The sequence below is a fragment of the Staurois parvus genome, unplaced genomic scaffold (genome assembly GCF_062004578.1).
Source record: "Staurois parvus isolate SC_StPar_1 unplaced genomic scaffold, SC_StPar_1.0 ptg000130l, whole genome shotgun sequence".
NCBI lineage: Eukaryota > Metazoa > Chordata > Amphibia > Anura > Ranidae > Staurois > Staurois parvus.
This window is the reverse complement of record NW_028317926.1, coordinates 1,986,411-2,010,830: the sequence shown is the minus strand read 5'-3', so window position 1 is coordinate 2,010,830 and position 24,420 is coordinate 1,986,411. Positions and strand designations below refer to the sequence as shown.

The 24,420-nt window shown below is 41.7% G+C and overlaps 1 protein-coding gene across 2 annotated transcripts in view; it reads left to right on the top strand.

Annotated features, from left to right (window-relative positions):
- Positions 1–24,420, top strand: part of ULK4 (unc-51 like kinase 4) — an 898,798-nt gene that overhangs the window by 377,054 nt on the left and 497,324 nt on the right. For both annotated transcript variants that reach the window (XM_089672503.1, XM_089672504.1), the window contains exons 26-27: positions 15,473–15,524; positions 15,632–15,726. In XM_089672503.1, the coding sequence (XP_089528629.1) occupies positions 15,473–15,524; positions 15,632–15,726 (147 nt within the window). The remainder of the gene's footprint in view (positions 1–15,472; positions 15,525–15,631; positions 15,727–24,420) is intronic.

Sequence of the window (24,420 nt, the reverse complement as noted above, 5' to 3'; positions counted from 1 at the left end):
TTTATTGGTGCATTCATTATTTTTTATCAAAAGGTGAATGTATCCTTTAAGCTCTGTTGAGGCAAGGACAGATGTATAAGGGCTAGGTTTCTGCAGTTCGTAGTTAACATTCTTAGTATTGTTATCTGACCTGTTGATGTTCTTTGATTTTTATCAGGGCATTATCTTAATTGAAATTAAATGCTTTGTTTGCTTCTAATGAATTTGTTTCTCTAGGATCTCTAGCTTATCCCCATAGTCCCAAAACATATTGAAAGGATAACTATCTTTCATTTGTTATTGGTCCTGTTGTGTGTTTGCACTTTTTTAAGGGGCCATTGTAATGGGAACACATAAGGTACTGTGACGCATACTAAAGAATATGTTGTTGCTTTTGTAAACTGTTCTCTTAAAGGATTAAATACTGGCACCAAGAGGTTTCTGGGTACACTTTATCCTGAATTGCAGAAACCCCCCCTGAACATAGGGGAATCAACTAGATAGGTTCTCCTAAGTTGGAGCCCTAGCATGCCTCCCACCACCACTCGTCAGCATGGCTAACCAACAGAGGGCATTCATTACTGAGAAGGTGTTCTGGTATACCAAATATGGAAGTCCACATTTTTATATTTCAGCAAATAAAGGTGTATTATGTAATTATATATTATGCAATTTCCTGCTCTCTTTCTGAGAGACATCAAGGAGCTTTCCTTGTGCAGTCAAAATTGCCTTGGATGCACATTGACAACAACTGGGTGATCCTTTACCACCAAGCTGACTGGTTTGCCTCAGATATTTCTGAAAAAAAAAGCCCTGGACATATCTATAGGTTGTAGTTTTATCAATTAGTCTATGACAACATGTCTCAAACAGTGTAGCTTGATACATATCCTCTTTCTGGATTGCACAAAATACTGAGGTGGATTTGATAAAGAATCTGCTCACAATAAATTGCGTATTAAAACATCCAGCTGGGACAAGTGTCGATTCGGGAGGGCATATAAATATACATCCTCCCACATGGGCCACTTCTGTGTGGCACCTAGAGCATACAGCAATGTGCTCTGTGATTCTTTTGTCCCTCAGACACAGCTTATTACAGAGCGGGATACAGGCCCTGTACCATGTGAATAAAGGCTGCATGCCTGCAGATTCTGAGCCATTCCCTCTCACAGCGGTTGGCTGTGAGAGGGAACTGACTGCTTACTACAATTATAACTGTAGCAAGCAGTCAGAGTGTTAAAAAAAAAAAACCTCCCCATAGCACTATAGTGTCACTATGGTGCTTCTCTTTGATCAGAGACATTGCTGCTTTGATGACACTCTATGCCAGTGCTGCAGCCATTGTCATTGACCAATAGCCACAGCCGGACATATGTGACACTGCACTGCTCTGGTGACAGTATGTGGAAAAAAAAAGTGTGTGTGTGTATGTATATGTACAGTGGGGCAAAAAAGTATTTAGTCAGCCACCAATTGTGCAAGTTCTCCCACTTAAAAAGATGAGAGAGGCCTGTAATTGGCATCATAGATAGACCTCAACTCTGAGAGACAAAATGAGAAAAAAAAATCCAGACAATCACATTGGCTAATTTGGAAAGAATTTATTTGCAAATTATGGGGGAAAATAAGTACCGTATTTTTCGCTCCATAAGACCATAAGACGCACCTAGGTTTTAGAGGCAGAAAACAGGAAAAGAAAATTCTGAACTAATGGACTGCAGACATAGTAGAGGACATGACCAGAGACTGCGGACAGTACAGGGATGACCAGTGACTGCGGACAGTACAGGGATGACCAGAGACTGCGGACAGTACAGGGATGACCAGAGACTGCGGACAGTACAGGGATGACCAGAGACTGCGGACAGTACAGGGATGACCAGAGACTGCGGACAGTACAGGGATGACCAGAGACTGCGGACAGTACAGGGATGACCAGAGACTGCGGACAGTGCAGGGATGACCAGTGACTGCGGACAGTGCAGGGATGACCAGTGACTGCGGACAGTGCAGGGATGACCAGAGACTGCGGACAGTACAGGGATGACCAGTGACTGCGGACAGTACAGGGATGACCAGTGACTGCGGACAGTACAGGGATGACCAGTGACTGCGGACACAGTAGAGGAGATGACCAGAGACTGCGGACACAGTAGAGGAGATGACCAGAGACTGCGGACACAGTAGAGGAGATGACCAGAGACTGCGGACACAGTAGAGGAGATGACCAGAGACTGCGGACACAGTAGAGGAGATGACCAGAGACTGCGGACACAGTAGAGGAGATGACCAGAGACTGCGGACACAGTACAGGTGATGACCAGAGACTGCGGACACAGTACAGGAGATGACCAGAGACTACGGACACAGTACAGGAAATGACCAGAGACTGCGGACATAGTACAGGAAATGACCAGAGACTGCGGACATAGTACAGGAAATGACCAGAGACTGCGGACACAGTACAGGAAATGACCAGAGACTGCGGACACAGTAGAGGAGATGACCAGAGACTGGGGACACAGTACAGGTGATGACCAGAGACTGCGGACACAGTACAGGAGATGACCAGAGACTGCAGACACAGTACAGGAGATGACCAGAGACTACGGACACAGTACAGGGGATGACCAGAGACTGCAGACATAGTACAGGAGATGACCAGAGACTGCGGACATAGTACAGGAAATGACCAGAGACTGCGGACACAGTACAGGAGATGACCAGAGACTGCGGACACAGTACAGGGATGAGCAGAGACTGCGGACAGTACAGGAGATGACCAGAGACTGCGGATAGTACAGGGATGACCAGAGACTGCGGACAGTACAGGAGATGACTGCTGACCTTTGGGGAGGGAGGTACAGGAGATGACCAGAGACTGCGGACACAGTACAGGGATGAGCAGAGACTGCGGACAGTACAGGGATGAGCAGAGACTGCGGACAGTACAGGAGATGACCAGAGACTGCGGACATAGTACAGGAAATGACCAGAGACTGCGGACATAGTACAGGAAATGACCAGAGACTGCGGACATAGTACAGGAAATGACCAGAGACTGCGGACACAGTACAAAAGATGACCAGAGACTGCGGACACAGTACAGGAAATGGCCAGAGACTGCGGACACAGTACAGGAGATGACCAGAGACTGCGGACACAGTACAGGGATGAGCAGAGACTGCGGACAGTACAGGGATGAGCAGAGACTGCGGACAGTACAGGAGATGACCAGAGACTGCGGACAGTACAGGAGATGACCAGAGACTGCGGATAGTACAGGGATGACCAGAGACTGCGGACAGTACAGGAGATGACTGCTGACCTTTGGGGAGGGAGGGGGAGCGGGTACATTAATTTGACAGGTACCCGCTCTTACTTCCGCAGAGTTTTTCTTTGATCTTACCTGTTCCTCTATCCAGCCGCGCGCTGTCTACCCGGCTTCTGTAGTGTGGGCGCTCGGCGGACAGCCGGATGCCCAGTGCGCATGCGCGAGAAGCGCTGCGCTTTGTGATTGGTCCGGCGGCTTCTGGGATCTGTCCTGTGTCCCAGGTACCGCCTTACCATTCACAAAGAGCACCGCCTCTTGTGCATGCGCACTTGGGACCCGGCTGTCACGCGCACTACAGAAGCCGGGAAGACAGCGCGCCGCTGGATAGAGGAACAGGTAAGATCCCACTGCAGAGCTGAGCGGCCGGCCCGGTATTCTGACACGACGGCGGTGAAAATACCAGACCGGCCGCTCTATATTCGCTCCATAAGACGCACTGACATTTTCCCCCCTTTTTTGGGGGGAAAAAAGTGCGTCTTATGGAGCGAAAAATACGGTATTTGGTCAATATCAAAAGTTCATCTCAATACTTTGTTATATATCCTTTGTTGGCAATGACAGAGGTCAAACGTTTCCTGTAAGTCTTCACAAGGTTGGCACACACTGTTGCTGGTATGTTGGCCCATTCCTCCATGCAGATCTCCTCTAGAGCAGTGATGTTTTGGGGCTGTCACTGGGCAACACGGACTTTCAACTCCCTCCAAAGGTTTTCTATGGGGTTGAGATCTGGAGACTGGCTAGGCCACTCCAGGACCTTGAAATGCTTCTTACGAAGCCACTCCTTTGTTGCCCGGGTGGTATGTTTGGGATCATTGTCATGTTGGAAGACCTAGCCACGTTTCATCTTCAATGCCCTTGCTGATAGAAGGAGGTTTGCATTTAAAATCTCACAATACATGGCCCCATTCATTCTGTCCTGTACATGGATCAGTCGTCCTGGTCGCTTTGCGGAGAAACAGCCCCAAAGCATGATGTTGCCACCCCCATGCTTCACAGTAGGTATGGTGTTCTTTGGATGCAACTCAGCATTCTCTCTCCTCCAAACACGATGAGTTGTGTTTCTACCAAACAGTTCTATTTTGGTTTCATCTGACCATATGACATTCTCGCAATCCTCTTCTGGATCATCCAAATGCTCTCTAGCAAACTTCAGACGGTCCCGGACATGTACTGGTTTAAGCAGGGGGACACGTCTGGCACTGCAGGATCTTAGTCCCTGGCGGCGTAGTGTGTTACTGATGGTAGCCTTTGTTACGTTGGTCCCAGCTCTCTGCAGGTCATTCACTAGATCCCCCCGTGTGGTCCTGAGATTTTTGCTCACTGTTCTTGTGATCATTTTGACCCCACGGGGTGAGATCTTGCGTGGAGCCCCAGATCAAGGGAGATTATCAGTGGTCTTGTATGTCTTCCATTTTCTAACTATTGCTCCCACAGTTGATTTGTTCACACCAAGCTGCTTGCCTATTGTAGATTCAGTCTTCCCAGCCTGGTGCAGGTCTACAATTTTGTTTCTGGTGTCCTTCGACAGCTCTTTGGTCTTCACCATAGTGGAGTTTGGAGTGTGACTGTTTGAGGTTGTGGACAGGTGTCTTTTATACTGCTAACAAGTTCAAACAGGTGCCATTGATACAGGTAATGAGTGCAGGACAGAGGAGCCTCTTAAAGAAGAAGGTACAGGTCTGTGAGAGCCAGAAATCTTGCTTGTTTGTAGGTGACCAAATACTTATTTTACACCATAATTTGCAAATAAATTCTTTCCAAATCAGCCAATGTGATTGTCTGGATTTTGTTTCTCATTTTGTCTCTCATAGTTGAGGTCTACCTATGATGCCAATTACAGGCCTCTGTCATCTTTTTAAGTGGGAGAACTTGCACAATTGGTGGCTGACTAAACACTTTTTTGCCCCACTGTGTGTATATGTATATGTACAGTCAGGTCCATAAATATTGGGACATCAACACAATTCTAACATTTTTGGATCTATACACCACCACAATGGATTTGAAATGAAGCAAACAAGATGTGCTTTAACTGCAGACTCTCAGCTTTAATTTGAGGGTATTTACATCCAAATCAGGTGAACGGTGTAGGAATTACAACAGTTTGCATATGTGCCTCCCACTTATTAAGGGGCCAAAAGTAATGGGACAATTGGCTTCTTAGCTCTTCCATGGCCAGGTGTGTGTTATTCCCTCATTATCCCAATTACAATGAGCAGATAAAAGGTCCAGAGTTCATTTCAAGTGTGCTATTTGCATTTGGAATCTGTTGCTGTCAATTCTCAAGATGAGATCCAAAGAGCTGTCACTATCAGTGAAGCAAGCCATCATTAGGCTGAAAAAACAAAACAAACCCATCAGAGAGATAGCAAAAACATTAGGCATGGCCAAAACAACTGTTTGGAACATTCTTAAAAAGAAGGAACGCACGGGTGAGCTCAGCAACACCAAAAGACCCGGAAGACCACGGAAAACAACTGTGGTGGATGACCAAAGAATTCTTTCCCTGGTGAAGAAAATACCCTTCACAACAGTTGGCCAGATCAAGAACACTCACCAGGAGGTAGGTGTATGTGTGTCAAAGTCACCAATCAAGAGAAGACTTCACCAGAGTGAATACAGAGGGTTCACCACAAGATGGAAACCATTGGTGAGCCTCAAAAACAGGAAGGCCAGATTAGAGTTTACCAAACGACATCTAAAAAAGCCTTCACAGTTCTGGAACAACATCCTATGGACAGATGAGACCAAGATCAACTTGCACCAGAGTGATGGGAAGAGAAGAGTATGGAAAAGGAAAGGAACTGCTCATAATCCTAAGCATACCACCTCATCAGTGAAGCATGGTGGTGGTAGTGTCATGGCGTGGGCATGTATGGCTGCCAATGGAACTGGTTCTCTTGTATTTATTGATGATGTGACTGCTGACAAAAGCAGCAGGATGAATTCTGAAGTGTTTCGGGAATATTATCTGCTCATATTCAGCCAAATGCTTCAGAACTCGTTGGACACTGCTTCACAGTGCAGATGGATAATGACCCAAAGCATACTGCAAAAGCAACCAAAGAGTTTTTTAAGGGAAATAAGTGGAATGTTCTGCAATGGCCAAGTCAATCACCTGACCTGAATCCGATTGAGCATGCATTTCACTTGCTGAAGACAAAACTGAAGGGAAAATGCCCCAAAAGCAAGCAGGAACTGAAGACAGTTGCAGTAGAGGCCTGGCAGAGCATCACCAGGGATGAAACCCAGCGTCTGGTGATGTCTATGCGTTCCAGACTTCAGGCTGTAATTGACTGCAAAGGATTTGCAACCAAGTATTAAAAAGTGAAAGTTTGATTTATGATTATTATTCTGTCCCATTACTTTTGGTTCCTTAACAAGTGGGAGGCACATGTGAAAACTGTTGTAATTCCTACACCGTTCACCTAATTTGAATGTAAATACCCTCAAATTAAAGCTGACAGTCTGCAGTTAAAGCACATCTTGTTCGTTTCATTTCAAATCCATTGTGGTGTTGTACAGAGCCAAGAATGTTAGAATTGTGTAGATGTCCCAATATTTATGGACCTGACTGTATATGTATGTATGTATATATATATATATATATATATATACAGATTTTTTTTCTATTTTTATTTATTCATTTATTTTACATACAGGCATACAGTGTCATCCAAGCAGCTACTGTCCATGATACTGCCACAGCAGTACAATGTCACTAGGCCAACGCAGGACACACCCAGTGTCCCCAGTCATCACCACATCAGTCACAGTGTACCCTGTCACCACTACACCAGTCCCAGTGTCCTCATAGGGCCTAGTTCACATGTGCAATGCTCTCTGAAGGATCCATGTTTGGATCGCTCTTCAGAGAGTATTTGACAGGTGGTGAGAAGACATTGCATCACCTCCTCACTGTGTGGTTTAACACCTTGGACCCTGCACATGTGCCCCTAGTTATAGGCACTATGCCTGCCCTGACAAAAGTGACAGGGAGTATAAATCCTGCCATGGCTGCAAAGCAAAGCATCACAGCCATGGCTTGTGTGCACCCTTGGCTACTGCTTCTACAGCTAAAGGGGGGGGGGAGCTGTCAGTGGGAGGTAAGACCGCAGCTCAAATGCAAGGTTTTACCAGCACCTAACCTCAACTGTTTGCAAGCCCTAATGCAGCCACTGTGTCTCCAGTCACCACCAAACCAGTCCCATCATCACCACAAGACCTCATTCCCATGTGTGGTGCTCTCTCAACAGTGATTTGTGTTCAGATTGCTCTTCAGAGACCATTTGACAGGCCTGTCAAACAAATTTCATTTAATGTCCACTTCCAAAAAACTTACAACTTAAAAAAACTCACCATGTCTCTTGCTAAATAGCTTGAACTGTCTGCTTTCCAAAACAGGTCATGCTTGGTGGTATTGTACTGTCCTAGCATTTTATGGCCTCAAGAAATGAGATCACATCAGGTACATCAGGATGGATCAATTTTCAAATTATACTATAATTTGTAGTCTCTTTAATCGCTTCCCCGCCGCCGTATAGCAGATATACTGCTATAAGGCGGCACAGGTGCGCAAAATCACGTGTATATATACGTGATTTTGCATTTCCGGGTAAAGGGCGCGCGTGAGCCCTACCCGGTGTTTACAAACAGTCTTCCTCCCTGTCAGCTTGGGCACACTGCTCGGGATGGCTGTGTACATCACAGCCATCCTGATCAGTGTGCTCACAGTGAAGCACACACCCCCTACCCTACCCCCTAGTAAAACACTCCCTACACATAGTTAACCCTTTGATTGCCCCTCACATTAACCCCTTCCTGCCCATTGCCATTAGTACAGTATCAGTGCTGTTTTTTTTAGCACTGTTCACTTTATTGGTATCACTGGGGATGTCAGTGACACTAAGTTAGTTCCCCCCAGTGTCAGAATGTCCGCCGCAGTCCCACTAAAATTTGCTAATTGCCACCATTACTATAGAAAAAAAAATCCCAGTATCTATACTGCCATTTGTAAATGCTATAACTTTCACTTAAACCAATTAATTTACAATTATTGGGGGGGGGGTTAGCAAAGACATGTCACAGAATACATTTTGGCCTAAATTTGGAGTGGAGAGGAGAGCCTGTAATTGGCATTCCTCGGAGGGGACATCTACACTGATCATCAGGGCACTGATGATCAGTGTAGCCCCAGCAGTGCCACCTGTCACTGTCCATCAATGCCAGCTGCCATTGCCCACCAATGCCACCTGCCAGTGCCTCATCAATGCCACATATCAGTGCCTACCAGTGCACATCAATGCCACATATCAGTGCCCATCTGAGCTGCCTTTCAGTGTCACCTATCAGTGTCAGTCAGTGCCACCTATCAATGCCAGTCAGTGACACCTATCAGCGTTTCCAATCAGTGCCACCTATCAGTGCCAGTCAGTGCCGCCCGTCAGTGCCCCCTTTCAGTGCCAGTCAGTGCTGCCTATCAGTGCCATATATGAGTGCTGCCTTTCAGTGCCCATCAGTGATGCCTGTTAATGCCCATCAGTGCCACCTACCAGTGCCCCCTCATCAGTGCCCATCACTGCAGCCTTATTAGCGCACATCAGTGAAGAAGAAAAATCACTTATTTACAAAAATTTATAACAAAAACTAAGAAAAACATTTTTTTTTTCAAAATGTTCAGTTGTTTTTGGTTTGTTAAGCAAAAAATAAAAAACCCAGAGGTGATTAAATACCACCAAAAGAAAGCTCTATCTCTCTAAAAAAAAATTGATAAAAATTTCAAATGGGTACAGTATTGCATGACCACTCAATTGTCATTCAAAGTGTGACAGCGCTGAAAGCTGAAAACTGGCCTGGGCAGGAAGGGGGTATAAGTGCCCAGTAGGCAAGTGGTTAATAGCAAAAAGTCTAAAATATTTTTTTTTTCTCAAAATTGTCAGTCTTTCTTTGCTTATAGCGTAAAAACTTTAAAACGCACCAGGGATCAAATGCCACCGAAAGAAAGCTCAATTCGTGGGGAAAAAAAAGACATAAATTTAATTTGGGTGCAGCGGTGCATGACCATGCAATTGTCAGTTAAAATAACGCAGCGCCGTAACGCAAAAAATGGCCTGGTCAGGTATGGGGTTAAATCCTCTGGAGGACAAGTGGTTAACTTTCACACAGACTAAATAATATATATTAAATAGTAATAAATAATATACACAGATTTTGTTTTACCAAAGAAATGTAGCAGAATACATTTTGGTTTAGATGTATGAAGAAAGATTATTTGCAAAGTTTTATAACAGAAGCAACATTTTTATTTATATTTTTTAATTTTCAGTCTTTTTCTTTTATGTAGTAAAAAGTAAAAACCCCATTGGTGATTAAATACCACCAAAAAAAGCTCCATCTGTGTCTGAAAATGATATAAAATGTATTTAGGTAAGTGTTACATGAGTAATTGTCATTCAAAGTTTGACAGCTCTAAAACTTGAAAAATGGCCTGAAATGGTAGGGGATGTCTGGTCTTGAAGTGGTTACATAGGTGAACAGGGATTTGCTTTTCAGTTGGTTGGATATTTGAAGTCAATAATCATATAATTTAACTCAAACCCTTCCGCACTATGAACAAAAAATAATAAAATAATCAAACCCCAAAAAATGTGAAAGTGACATAGCTGCTATATGCAAAAAAAAAACAGCCCACAAAGTGAATGTCACATACATAAAGTACAGTGCTGTATTTTAAGTGTTTGATAATCATACAGTTTAGGTTTCGTGCACGCTGGGCATTTAGCCCAAGTGCATGAGACTCGGGTGTTTAGCTGTGGCTGAAGGATACAGGTACATTGTCCAGCCCCATTGTCAGCAGCTTCAAAGTCTGTGATAGTCTGACAACTGGCTGTGGCTGGAAGGGGTTGGCGGTGCAGTCAGCATTTTTTTCTGTTTAGGGCACTATGCTCCTGGGGATAAATCCCTGGAATGCAGACTGCTTGCGTCTCAGACTTTCGTCCTTGGGCACATACTGCCTATAACATACATACAATTGAGTGCAGCACCCAGCCATGTCCAGTCGCAGCAGCTGTCAGATTCTCAGAGTTTGACAGGCTGCTGACATTATGGCTGGACAGTGTGCCTGTGCCCACAAACCACAGCTAAGCATTGGTGCGTCATGCAATGGGGCTAAATGTCCCATGTGCATGAGGTCCTATTGTGTGAATATTCTCAACCCTTTTACTAAAGCAGCTTCACTATGTCTAGTCAAGCACCCACCATCTTCTGGAGGATATTCAGCCTTGTGGAGAAGAAAACACCCAACACTGATCAAATCAGTTTGTGCAAATAAGTCTGTTTCTGAGTTTTTATGGCTATATGTTCATTAATCTGGTCTACTCTTACCTTCTGCTTGATTCTCTACATTGCTGTTTGTAGCCTAACCTGATCTCTGGCTTTCTAGACTTTGATTGAAAATGTGGTGCCCTGTGGTACTTTGCTTTGCCACCTGACTATACTGTCCAGTGTCAAATCCTAGTTGATCGTGTGAGGCCTGCACTGTAGTTATCTACAATCAAGTTCCTTCTGTGCCCTCAGAGCATCTGATGAAGATAGAGCATTCTGGTTCCTACTAGTGACACAAAGGATCCAACCTATTCTATGACAATAGCTTACAATATATAACGATGTTTAATTACATTTTTGTTTATTCTGCATATTCTGCTGTTTCTCTGAGCTTGAATTAGAAAGTATCTGCACACTGATTGTGGGGAATACTGCAATAGAGGAAAGTTTTGCTGCTCCAAGCAGTTTAATGTTTGACATATTCCCAGCCTGTGCAGGGTACGTGCATTTCCTCCAGCTAGATAAATCTATTAGTCTGTAATCTAAAGGCATCCACACCAGTTGTTCTCTTCTTCCAGTTCTTGGTCATATTATATAAAGTATATCCTGTGGTGTATCTCCAGCCATTCTCAGAGGAGCAGCTGATTCAAGTCATAGGAAGAACAATATGAACCAGGGGACTCTAAATATATTTTAAATAGTAATCACTTGCCAGACACCATTAGCAGACTAGTTTTGAAGTGAAATATAGCTTGTGTCCAAATCCCATTGGGACATTATTAGAGTTTGGTGGAAGATAATATAATCAGAAATCCCTTTTCCAGTTCTACTCTGGGGATCCTCCTTGGACAGAGCTATGCCTGTAAGAAGATTGTTAAAAGTTGTACTTTCCCATCTGCCTATAAGAGTGTACAGGATTTACTGCACTTCCATAGTTAAATCCCAGCATTTCATAGGCAGCATACAACAGACTTCTGCTTAATCCTGCACTCTGCAAGGTTGGATATTTTAATATCCATAACAAAGGCAATTAGAGAGCAGGGTTATCTGCAGAACCTTACTGCAAATTGCAGAAAATCAAGATGTAGCCAGCAAATGAATACACCAGACAGATAGCAGTGTATGTTACATTTGCCTGTGTTCTAGATATTCATGTCACAAATAACTGTTTTTATTTCAAATCACAGAATTCCTGTTGTCAAGCTGCTGTACATGCTGGCGAATGTACATTAATTATAGAGAGACTAGGGTAAATTAGAGAGTGAGATGACAGTTTTCACAGGTCCCTGTTGGTAAAGCTGACAGATTTTCATATTTCTAAAGATAACCAAGAGAGACATATCACAAAAAGGTAATTTGTTGTAAAAAATACCACTTCTTACTGTTGTGAACAGCACAAAGTGTGATCCTTAGGATATCCTTGGATGTGGTAGATGGAGAGTTTGTAATCTGTAAAAATGAAAATGCTGCTATGTAGTAGTATTTTTTCCTCACTGTAGCAGTAATATTTTACTTGGTGATGATTCTCTTTTTCTGTACTGGAATAACAGATGTAAGTTCTCTGAAATACATTAACACGTAGTTTTGGATAAATTTATTGGTTATACAGGAACTTAAACATATTTTTATAATATGGACATACGCAATTTGTTATGTGTTCCAGTTTTAGGCTCCATGCACACTGGGCGTTTAATAACGCTGGTAATGTTAGCTGTATAAAGTCACGTTAAAACGTGAGTTTTTCAGCATTTTTCCATTAGTGTTTAGTGGCATTTTGCTGCTTTTTTGCATTTTTCACGTTTGCGGTTTTTGCTAAAAAAAAATCGCAAAACACCGGTTTCCCATGATTTACCACGTTTTACCACGTTTTACCACGTTAGAGTGTTATTACAGCTAAAAAACTCTTTTAGAAACTCACCAGTTCTGGGTTTTTTCCAGCTCCTGCCAAAAAATGCTGATTGCAGTCTGTGTGCATGGACACATAGGATAACATGCTGAGGAGTTTACTGGCTGTAGAAAAAAAACGTCAAAAGCCAAAAACAGCAGCTGTAAAAATGTCCAGTGTGCATCAGGACTTAGTCTTTGCAATCTGAAAAATATAATTATTGTTATTGCAAATGAGTTACATAGGAACATTTTAAAGATACAAAATTCTATTCAAGAAAGTTGTGAGGTTTTTTTTAGACTTTAAAAGTTTCTATTACCTTTAAAGGTTGATTACATATAACATAGGGAACATGTAATGGTCCAAAAAAGACTGTTTATATAGTGCAGTAAATAAGAAAGAATCCGTCAAGCACCGCAATAACAAAAAACACAGGTACTATTAATATATTTGTTGGGAATACCCTGCTTACCTCATTGGGATCAGACTGTAAACAGGGAACTGAATTAACATATGTCATAGAACATTATGGGAAAGAAGAGAAAAATGAAGAAAGAAGAGGTCATTTAAAATTACCATAAGTAACCAATAATAACAAAGACTCTCAATGATAAAGGAATAATGTTATACGGGCTATGAGGAAAATTGACATTTTTTTAATGGAGTAGAAGCTCTAGGATGAGAGATCCAAACTTGCCAGATTTTATTTTCTTAAATATAATTAAGGTATACTTTTTATATGCCAACATAAGTTCATAATAGGCTTGTGAGTTAAGTCTACCATTGACATAGGTAAGATTAGGGGAGTCATTAGATTTCCAAAGACTGGTTAATGTAAGTCTTGCGACAGTTAAAATATTAGCTACTGTTGTTCTGTATTGGGGAGGATATAGGTCTAAATTAATTCCTAAAAGGGCCATAGCTAGTTTAAGTGTGATTAAATTTCCTGTTAAGTCTGCTACAAAAGAAGATACTGAACTCCAAAAGCTGATTAAGTTTTTACAGCTCCATAAGATGTGGAGTAGAGTACCCACTTGATCATTACACCACCAACACACTGGAGAGGAGGATGGAAATATTTTTGAGAGTTTGTAAGGAGGTAAATACCATCTATTCAGTATTTTCTGGGCATTATCCCAGTGTTCAATACAGGATGAAGCTTTGCTAGTAATCGATATATCCTTTTTCCAGTGGTCCCAAGACAAGGTTTGGGATAACTGTTTTTCCCATTTTAACATATTAGGATTTTTAATATTATTGGGATATGCAGAAAGTAGTTTATAAAAAAAAAAAAGAAATCCCTTTCATCTTCCCATCATTGTGAAAAGTAACATACTTCCATATCAATGACGGGACATCTACTGATGTGTCAGGATTAAATTTCCTCAACCGTTCATAATTACTTAATGTACGTATCACTTTGTTCTTATGAATCAACGGTAAACTGATATAGTAGTTAAACCTTTGAAATATCTATTTACTCATCCTTAGCCGAGCTTTACTGTATTGTACTGCTCCTAAAGGAATATAGGGATGGTCATTTGGTCTCACAAAACTTTTGATTTGGATAGAAATGTTTAAGAAAGTTGTGTTTTTTGATGTCTTCATGTCCTCCAAACTCTCCATCTACCTACCTGGAAATATGGACAAGTTTTGCTGCAGTGTGAGGCCTATTGTCACTTTTCCTCACATTTAAATTATGCACCCCACTCCACCAATAATTGTACATAATGCAGCAACATCCACACATGTAGGACACTCAAAATAAGAGGTGATGTATTCTTCAAAAGCAATTACTGTACATCTTTGTACACTGGTATTGACTAATATTCCAGAATTTCTCTTCTCTCTCAGTTTCTATACCTCACTCAGCTAATGTCACCCCAGTGCTGATGGAGACAGACAGGGAAGGGGAAAACGTTTGCAAAATGTTGTGCAAGTGCTTGACTTCCGCCTTATCAGCCGATGACGTCATTGGTTGTTTGGATGCCAGCGACTAGAAGATTGCAATGGTGCACAATGAAAATGTGAGGCTTTGTGTAAATAAAAGGCAGGCTTGATCAACCCACTGGCTTGTGTACAACTTGTAGGCAGTTTTTAGGCATTTTGCCAAGGCACCCCTGAAGAAACCTGAAGGCACCCTCTTTGAAAAAGACTGCTGTAAAAGATAACTAGGTCTAAACTGAACAAAAAAAAAAACTTGTCTACCACAATAATGTAGCAATCTTTTTGTTTTTGGTGCAAGCTGTGTTGTTTGTCACTGGTATGTATTAGAGAATTTGAACACATACCAATTTTCAAAAATGTCAGGTATTACGCTGCAATTTTTCTATTCTTTACTTGTAAGTAAAGTAGGTGACGTATTCACCTGTTATTAGTTATATCAACAGCTTTTCAATTTAAGGCTCCATACACACTGGCTTAAAAAAAACACTTCTCCTAGAGAAATTTAGCGTTTTGCCTGTAGAAACAATTAATGTTATCCTGTGTCCATGCACATTTAGTAGTCTAGAGGTGTTTTTTAGCTCAGCATTTAGAGGCGAAACAAACACCTTCTGTTTTGTGTTTTTGAGAGCGTTTTTCTTGCAGAACAAAATGCTGAACGTTTCTAAATGCTAGTAAAAAAAAAAACGCTCAAAATTAGCATTTTTTTCTGCCAAGAGCATTGGCGTATTTTTAAGCCAGTGTGCATGGAGCCTAAGCAAGCAGTAAGGTAAGCATTTCATCTTATTCCAATCCCTTTAGAAAAAACAAGCAGTTAACCCTTGCTGTGCGGAGCAAGACCTACTGCAAAGGTAGCTTTTTCTCGAGCCCAAACATAGACCTCTGTTTCCTGCAATGAAATTATAATTTGAAAAGAAAGTAATGATATATCTGTCAATATAAGCAGCTTTTGCGTGAAAAAGTTCCATTATTTAAATAAATGATTATTGTTTTTCTTTTTGTAGAACCAAATCAAATCTGTGGATGCTGGTGAGACTAATTTGGAAGGAGCAGTGGGTAAGTGCATCTCAGGGCAATCCAAAACATTAAAGAATTACTAGAACAAAGATTAATTGAGTCACCAAGAGTTCTGCAACACAACAATGGCTTTTTTTTGTGACCAGGTCAAGCTGCATCAGATGAACTGATCAGGACAGCTCTATCAGCGTTTGAAGCTGTAACACAGCATCCAGTCTTGTTGACACTTCACCACTCCCCAGTAAGTCTTGGCAGAACTTGAAACAATATTTTCCTACTAGTTGGAGCAATTCCCATAAGCCATCCAAGCAATCAGTAGCTACTAGGGTCATGACTGCAATTTAAACAGTGAAATATTTTAAAGCATCAGTCCCAATTAGGTTTTTTTTGTTTTAAATTGTATAGTAATATTTTAACAATTTATGGATGATTTGAATGAAAGTGATCACATTTATATTGTTTTCAAAAATATATATGACATTTAATATGAATTGAGTTTCCATTAACGTTTGGGCACTGTGAACATGTCAAAGTAGTTATTACCAAAAAAAATGTATCACACCAATGATTTGTGTTCCTGACAGCAGAAGTATTTGGGATATTGCTAGACCAATGCATCCATTGTTAATGCTGAAGGATGTTTTTTTTGACAGTCAGGCATGTCCAATCATCAGGATAAGGAGAAACACTCTACATGTAAAGTGCTGTAACCCATAAAAATTATTTGCCAGGCATGCACGCTGCTGTTATGCCCAGTTGTGGGCTAACAACCCGCAGCATTTTTGTGACATAAGTTGTGTCTGCCCTGGCCAATATCTTTTGGCAAACTCCTTAAAGTAGATGTAAACCCTCACCTTGTAAAACAACTCATTCAGTTTAAAATAGAAATGAAAGGCAAACCATTTGTGTATAGATAAAAAAAACATTATAAACACTTGTCTCCCCCTTTTTTCATAAGTGATCACATTCTCTCTGTTCTCAGCTGCACAGGGAGATGGGGGAGGAGAAACAGCATTACCCTGAGCTTCCCAGTGAAAGGCTGTACAGGGGGTGTGTTTGGACAAGTCTGATCATTGGAGGAGACAAGTCTGATAATTGGAGCAGGCTGGGTTCCCAGCATTGCTAGAGAACTGACCACAGTGTGTTCTCCTCCTTAGTGTGGTATGTTTTCAATAGGAATGCAGAGGGACTGGCAGGAACACCAGCTATTTCACTCAAAGGAAACAATACAAAGAGTACAGAAGATGTTTTCATACAAGTACATGGTAAAGCAAACACATATCAGGAATATGAAATTTTGGGTTTACATATTCTAACAATTCACACTCTCAGATCTCTACAATGTAAATGCTAATCATTCTGTACTCCAAAATAAGAATTAAGAGGGCTCTTTGAGATAACACAGAAAGGAAGCAGGTCTCAGGACAGCTCTTAGCCTCTGTCAAGAGCAGCAGGCTTTTTCTGCACTTACCAACCAGATATAACAAAACACTCTAAATGGTATATTTAACAGGCCAAAAGGGAGCAAATTAGAAATGTTCATTGTTGGGATTTACATATACTTACAGTGCCTTGAAAAAGTACCCCTTGAAATGTTCCACATTTTGTCATGTTATGACCAAAAACATCATTGTATTTTATTGGGAGTTTATGTGATAGACCAACACAAATTGGCACATAAATGTGAAGTGGAAGGAAAATTATAAATGGTTTTCAAAATTGTTTACAAATAAATATCTGAAAAGTGTGGCATGCATTTGTATTCAGCCCCCCTGAGTCAGTACTTTGTAGAGCCACCTTTCACTGCAATTACAGCTGCAAGTCTTTTTGGGTATGTCTCTACCAGTTTTGTACATCTAGAGAGTGAAATGTTTGCCCATTCTTCTTTGCAAAATAGCTCAAGCTCTGTCAGATTGGATGGAGAGTGTTTGTGAACAGCAATTTTCAAGTCCTGCAACAGATTCTCAGTTGGATTTAGGTCTGGACTTTGACTGGACACATGAATATGCTCTGATCTAAACCATTCCATTGCAGCTCTAGCTGTATGTTTAGGGTCGTTGCCCTGCTGGAAGGTGAGCCTCCATCCCAGTCTCAAGTATTTTGCAGACTATAACAGGTTTTCTTCTAAGATTATCCTGTATTTGGCTCCATCTATCTTCCCATCAACTCTGACCAGCTTCCCTGCCCCTGCTGAAGAAATGCATTCCCACAACATGATGCTGCCACCACCATGTTTTATGGTGGGGATGGTGTGCAGTGTTAATTTTCTGCCACACATAGCGTTTTGCTTTTAGGCCAAAAAGTTCAAATTTGGTCTCATCTGACCAGAGCACCTTCTTCCACATGTTTGCTGTGTCCCCCACATGGCTTCTCACAAACTGCAAATGGGACTTCTTATGGCTTTCTTTCAACAATGGCTTTCTTCTTGCCTCTCTTCCATAAAGGCCAGATTTGTGGAGTTGCACGACTAATAGTTGTCCTATGGACAGATTCTGCCACCTGAGCTGTGGATCTCTGAAGCTCCTCCAGAGTTACCATGGATCTCTTGGCTGCTTCTCTGATTAATGCTCTCCTCGGCCATGTCTTGATAGGTTTGCAGTTGTGCCATACTCTTTCCATTTTCGGATGATGGATTCAACAGTGCTCTGTGAGATGTTCAAAGCTAGGGATATTTTTTTAGAACCTAACCCTGCTTTATCCCTTACCTGTCTGGTGCATTCCTTGGCCTTTCTGATGCGGTTTGTTCACTAATGTTCTCTAACAAACCTCTGAGGGCTTCACAGAACAGGTGTATTTATACTGAGATTAAATTACACACAGGTGGACTCTATCTACTAATTAGTTGACTTCTGAAGGCAATTGGTTCCACTAGATTTTAGTTAGGGATATCAAAGTAAAGGAAGCTGAATACAAATGCACACCACACTTTTCAGATATTTATTTGTAACAAATTTTGAAAACCATTTATCCTTTTTTTCCACTTCAAAATTATGTGCCACTTTGTGTTGGTCTATCACATAAAATCCCAATAAAATACATTTACGTTTTTGGTTGTAACATGACAAAATGTGGAAAATTTCAAGGGGTATGAATACTTTTTCAAGGCACTGTATAGTTTGTAGTTTTTTTTTCTGTTTGAATGGTTATTCAAGAGACTTGGTTCATGCCAGGTGGTACCTGAGGCCTATTATGATTACCTGGACGTGTTCAGTAAATACTCTGCCTCCACGCTGGTCTTATGACTGTCCCATCAAGCTCCTCCCTGGGGCTGAAATTCCATTTGGACGCATCTTTTCCCTGTCTGAACGAGAATTGGGAGCCTAAAAGGACTACATAGATGAGAATCTTCAAAAGTGGTTCATCAACCCCTCTACTTCACCAGCTGGCGCAGGAATATTTTTTTGTAGAGAAGTGCCATTCCCTTTGGCCTTGTGTGGATGATCGGGATCACTGTGAAAAACCGCCATCCCCTTCCCTTGGTACCCAATCTTTTCCAAAGGCTTAGGTCAGCAACTATCTTTACCAAGCTGGACTTGAGAGGGGCCTACAACCTGGTGCGTATCCGGGATGGAGATGAGTGGAAAACTGCATTTTGTGCATGTTTCAGCCACTATGAGTACTTGGTCATACCATTTGGCCTATGCAACAGACCTGCCACATTCCAGCACTTCATTAATAACATCTTTAGAGACTTCTTGCATATCTTTGTCATTGTCTACATAGACAATATCCTGATAGTTTCCACATCTCTTGAAGTTCCCCGGGGACATGTTAAGAATGTACTATGCTAGCTCCGCCAACATGGACTCGACGCCGAACCTTAAAAGTTGTGAGTTTGAGCAGCGGAGTAATAGGTTCCTGGGCCTGATCATTTCTACAGAGGGAATTGAGATGGACCCGCAGAAAGTCACTGTCATCCTGTACTGGCCAGCACCCACATATAAAAAGGGAATCCAACGGTTCGTGGGGTTTGACAACTTTTATCATACGTTTATCAAGAACTTCTCAGCCATCATCACACATATTACCCAACTTACCAAGCAAGGTATTTGGTTCCACTGGAGTTCTGAAGTACAAGCTGCCATTGAAACCCTGAAAAAGCGGTTTACCTCTGCCCCTGTCTTGAATCATCCAGACCCTGTTCTGCCCTGTATTTTGGAGGTGGACGCTTCTGAAAGTGCAGTAGGGGCAGTTTTGTCTCAACATCAGGGCCTCAAGGACTTGGCCCATCTGGTGGAATTCTTCTGATGAAAACTTACATGTGCAGATTGGGAGCTCCTCGCAATTAAGGCACCCTTGGAAGAATGGAGGTATCTATTGAAAGAAGCAGCTCACCTGGTATTAATTTATACTAACCACAAAAACCTTGAGTTTCTGAGGGCTGCAAAATGCCTGAAGCCATGCCAAGCCCGATGAGCTTTCTTCTTTTTCAAGGTTCACCTTTCACATCACCTATAGACCCAGGTCAGGGAACATCAAACCTGATGCATTGTAATGCATGTTTGAAGACCCTAAAGACACGCCAGCACCGGACATTGTTCTGACGGCAGGGAATTTTCTGCTGTTACAAACTAATCTTTTATCACAATTAAAACAGGTATTTGTGGGTACCTCCAATCTTCTTGGGGTCACTTTGCAGACAAAAGACAAACTTTTGTGGAAGGGAGATCAAATCTTTGTCCCAGAAAATGTTTGGATAACAGTCTTGGGGTTCTGTCATGACCGCCCTTTGGCAGGCCACTTTGGCATTTGCAAGACAATGAAATTAGTATAGCTTACATTCTGGTAGCCTGATCTGGAGAAAGATTGTAAGGTCTATGTAAACACATGTACCACCTGTAACCAAAGTAAGAGTAACCAAAATAAGGCTTGGGGGTTACTCAGACCCTTATCTGTACCTGATAGGCCATAGAAGATGATCTCCATGATTTCATAGTGGAACTGCTGCCATCTGAGGGTTGCACAGCCATTTTTGTGGTGGTTGACCGGCTATCGAAAATGGTCTACTTCCTACCTCTAAAAAGCACAACATCTCCCATGGAAACGGCCCAGGTTTTTGTCAGAGAAATCGTCAGGCTCCATGCGGTTCCTGCAGACATAGTATCCAGTTGAGGTTTCCAATTCACATCAAGATACTTTAAAGATTGGATTATCTTTGGCTTGTCCCTCAAAGAAGTTGGCACCTAAGTTCATGGGTCCTTTTCCGGTAAGAAGGAAAATGAATGATGTTTCGTATGAACTGTCATTAAAAGAATCCTTTAGGATTCATGCATTGTTCCATGTATCTTTGTGGAAGCATGCAGTATCAGAATTCAAGGTTGAGGCCATCTTAGATTGCAGGAGTAGAAGAGGCCAGATACAGTATCTGATCAAATGGAAAGGGTATGGTCTAGAAGAAAATTCCTGGGAACTTGTACAGAATGTGCACGCCACAGACTTGATTCATGCATTTTTCCAGAGCCACCCACAGAAGAAGAGCCAGTTGGGCATCTGGAGGCTGTCCGTAGGGAGGGGGCAATAGCATGAAAGGCTTGCTCATAGTACAGGCAAGTTTTCCAAGCATATAAAAATGTGCATGCTCAGACCGCCTAGGCTACTGGCCGGGCAGATATGCACAAGAATGAGCATTTGCGCGTGTGCACATACGTGGTCATGCATACGGGTGCACGCCTGTTACCAAGACTGAGGCCTGACTCTGCTTGTCTGCTGCCTGCCCTGACCTTGGCTTGTTCTCCGGATTCTGCCTCTGCTTACTGTCTCTGCCTGATTTTACACCACTTTTTCTGACATTTGGCCTGTGACCTGACTCCTCTCCTGCCTGCTGTTTATGCTCGATCTGCCAATCTGTTGCTGACCTGGTTTGCCTGACCCTGCATCCTGTTCATCCAGCCTGCTCCAGCTCCATACTTCATTCTCATCTGAAACGTCTGCTATCAGCCTGCCCACTTCCACCCGGCCTACTGTGGCATCTGCCTGCTGCCAGCCATAATAAACAAAACAGAGGGTGCACTGGTATAGTGCATTATCCTTAAAATATGATTTTATTGTAAAAAAAGAAAAAATTTAAGTATTATACTCACAAAATCAGCTAAGAGTACAAGCTCATTGCATAGAAACAGCACAGCATAGCATAACAGAACGATGGAATCTCAACAGGCTGACACGTTTCAAGGCCTCTTCCTCAGAGCCCACAGGGCTGTTACCTGCTCCCAGACTAATATATAGTGTGTGATGTCATAACTGCCAATTAGTCCGGGGGTGTTTCCAGACTGCCCATGGGTGGGGATTAGCACTGTGTATCCCATAAAACTTTACGGCATCAACCCCTACATATATTTTTCTCACCAACTTGCCTGATATGCAGTCTATCTGCTGTCAGCCTGTCTACTACCAGCCTGTCTGCTGCGCCATCCATCTGCTATCAGCCTGCCTGCTGCCAGCCTGTCTGATGTGCCATCTACCTGCTACCAGCCTGCCATGCTGAGACATCTGCCTACCACCGGCTGCTCTGTTTCTAGCATCATTTCAGTGAAGTGAAAGCTACAACCTACTCAGACTACTGGACTGATCACAGCACTCATACCTTTCTTTGCTCTTGTGGTTACTGTTCCACCTACGGTAACCCTTGAGCTGCAGCTGTACAAGAGGCCTTCCTCTGCACGTCAGGCTCACTACCAGGTACGTGACAATAGATTTGTTTGTATTCAGAAGAGCATTTAAATTCTTCCCAATAATACAGTTTCTTAGTCTGGTCCGCTGACCTATCCCTGAGGGCTGCAGTAAGGTCTTTCAAAATTTGGATATCATTCACCCTGGCAAACTAGTGTTGAAATGTCGGTGATAGAGATTGTTTCTATGTACTAGGAACGCATACCTTGGCCGCATTTAATCGAGTAACAAGGATTTTTTGTATCTTTTCTGTGAAATAAGCATAACGTCCAGAGGGATGGCAGCCGGGTTATCGGACAGAGAGAACCCTGGAAGTTGCCTTATAATCCCTGTGAGTTGTTGCCAGAAGGATTTTAGTCATGCATTTTTATTGGTAAATTGTGTATATGATGCACCTTTTTACAGTGTACTTAGTATTATGAGGTCCCCCATCAAAAAAGTCCAAAAGCAGTATCTTTCCATGTTAAAGTAGCACTGTTTTATGGAGGATATAAACTGCACAGTTGCTTTTCTACTTTCTTAGATGGTCACCTTCAGATTTCTGATATTAACTGTCAGGAGCTCTAATAACACAGGAGATTAAAATCTGAACTGTTTATGTCTGAAATCCCCTTCAAGGAGAGCCAGGTGCTGAATTGCTGTTATTTAACACTGAATTATACAGTAATACAACACTACACACTGTAGTCTAGGATTTTAAGTTGATTAATAAAGGCTCTAAGCATTTTTTCTTTCAAAATGTCCAGCATACAGAACGATTTTTAGATTGGAGATGGGACCTTGCTTCCTAAAAGAAGAATGCAGGAAAACGTTGTTCATGGGATCACTGGAGGTTCTTCAATACAAAAGAAAGAGAAAGGGGGCATTTCCTTATTTTTTCCCCTCTATCCTTTTTCTCTTCTACGCATTTATAAAACAGGATGTCGGTGTGGATGCTTTATTTTTATTAAATTAAATGTTGGTTATTTTGTAAAAGACCAGTGGACCTTTTTTACGCTGTATTGTTGAAATAGGTACATTCAGTGCTTACTATTAATTAGCTATATAGTGGCAAGAGCCAGAATATGATCATAGGCAAACAACTGACATCTATACAAGTGGGGACAACAAAACGCTGTAATTATCTGTGGTTTAAAGTGTTTTGAAGAAATGCATTGCATGTGCACTGTCATTGTACTAATGAAAAGGCAGGAATTTTTCCACCCTGCCAGATATCCACTAGACATTTTTCTATTGCAGCACCAGGAAAGTGCTAGGAAGGAAGACATTAGGATTTGTTAAAGGGGGCTATTTGAGATGTTAGTGTTCAGTTGCTAAAGCAAAAATGAGCAAGAATGCAACCTTGTCCCACACCCACCTTTTCAAAAACCTTTTTGAAAAGATTAGAATGCAATTTAGTTTATGGGATTATTAATAAACACTTTACTTGTTGATAGGAATGTTCTCGAGAACCCAATTAAAAGGCCCTCTGTGCAATCTTCCAGTGTAGAGTTAAATGTTGTACTTAGAATCATGATAAATTACACATGAGCTATTATGTTGTTCACTTGTTTTGAATTATCTATTGATTACTTCTCTGGAATAAATCCAGAAGTTAACAGATGTGCAATAAAATGTGCTGGACAAGTGGCTGTGTATTTGCAAACAGTGTATAGGCTAAGCTTATCCCATAATGGGTTGTAAATTTTGAAGTGACATTGGCTTCTTCCTTACCTGGCTTTGAGACTGTTGATAGGAGCTTTTAGAATTTCTAGGGAATATTCTCCTTTTAAAGTAATTAATTATTTGAGTTTGTTAAAAAAAAGAGAAATGAAGGAAACAACAAATGTTTTAAAGTAAGTAGCTGAAAAACCTGGATAGGATAGGGTCATTAACAGGAAGGAGATATTTAGAGATTTGGATTTTACATTATTAGCATTATTAGCAAATAGACATAACTTGTGTGATATATTCACCAGTTCAAAGCCTGAGACATTTGGGTTGTTTAGTATCATTTGGGCTAAAGGTACTATCATGAGAACAAAAAGGTGAGATAACCTTATCTGGTTCCTCTTTTATTTCAAGGGTAGTATTCAAAACCTGACTATCTGACAAGTGCTTTTGGGGAGTTATATTGAGTGAAATCTCAATTAATACAATATTGGCAAAGGAACCCTGTCAATTTCTTGTGTGTGTCCCTACCCTGAAATAGTGGTCTCACATTCCATAGTTGTGGGAGATGTTTTGCACTATTTGAAACCCTCAGGCAGCTGATAAAGCGTGTTGA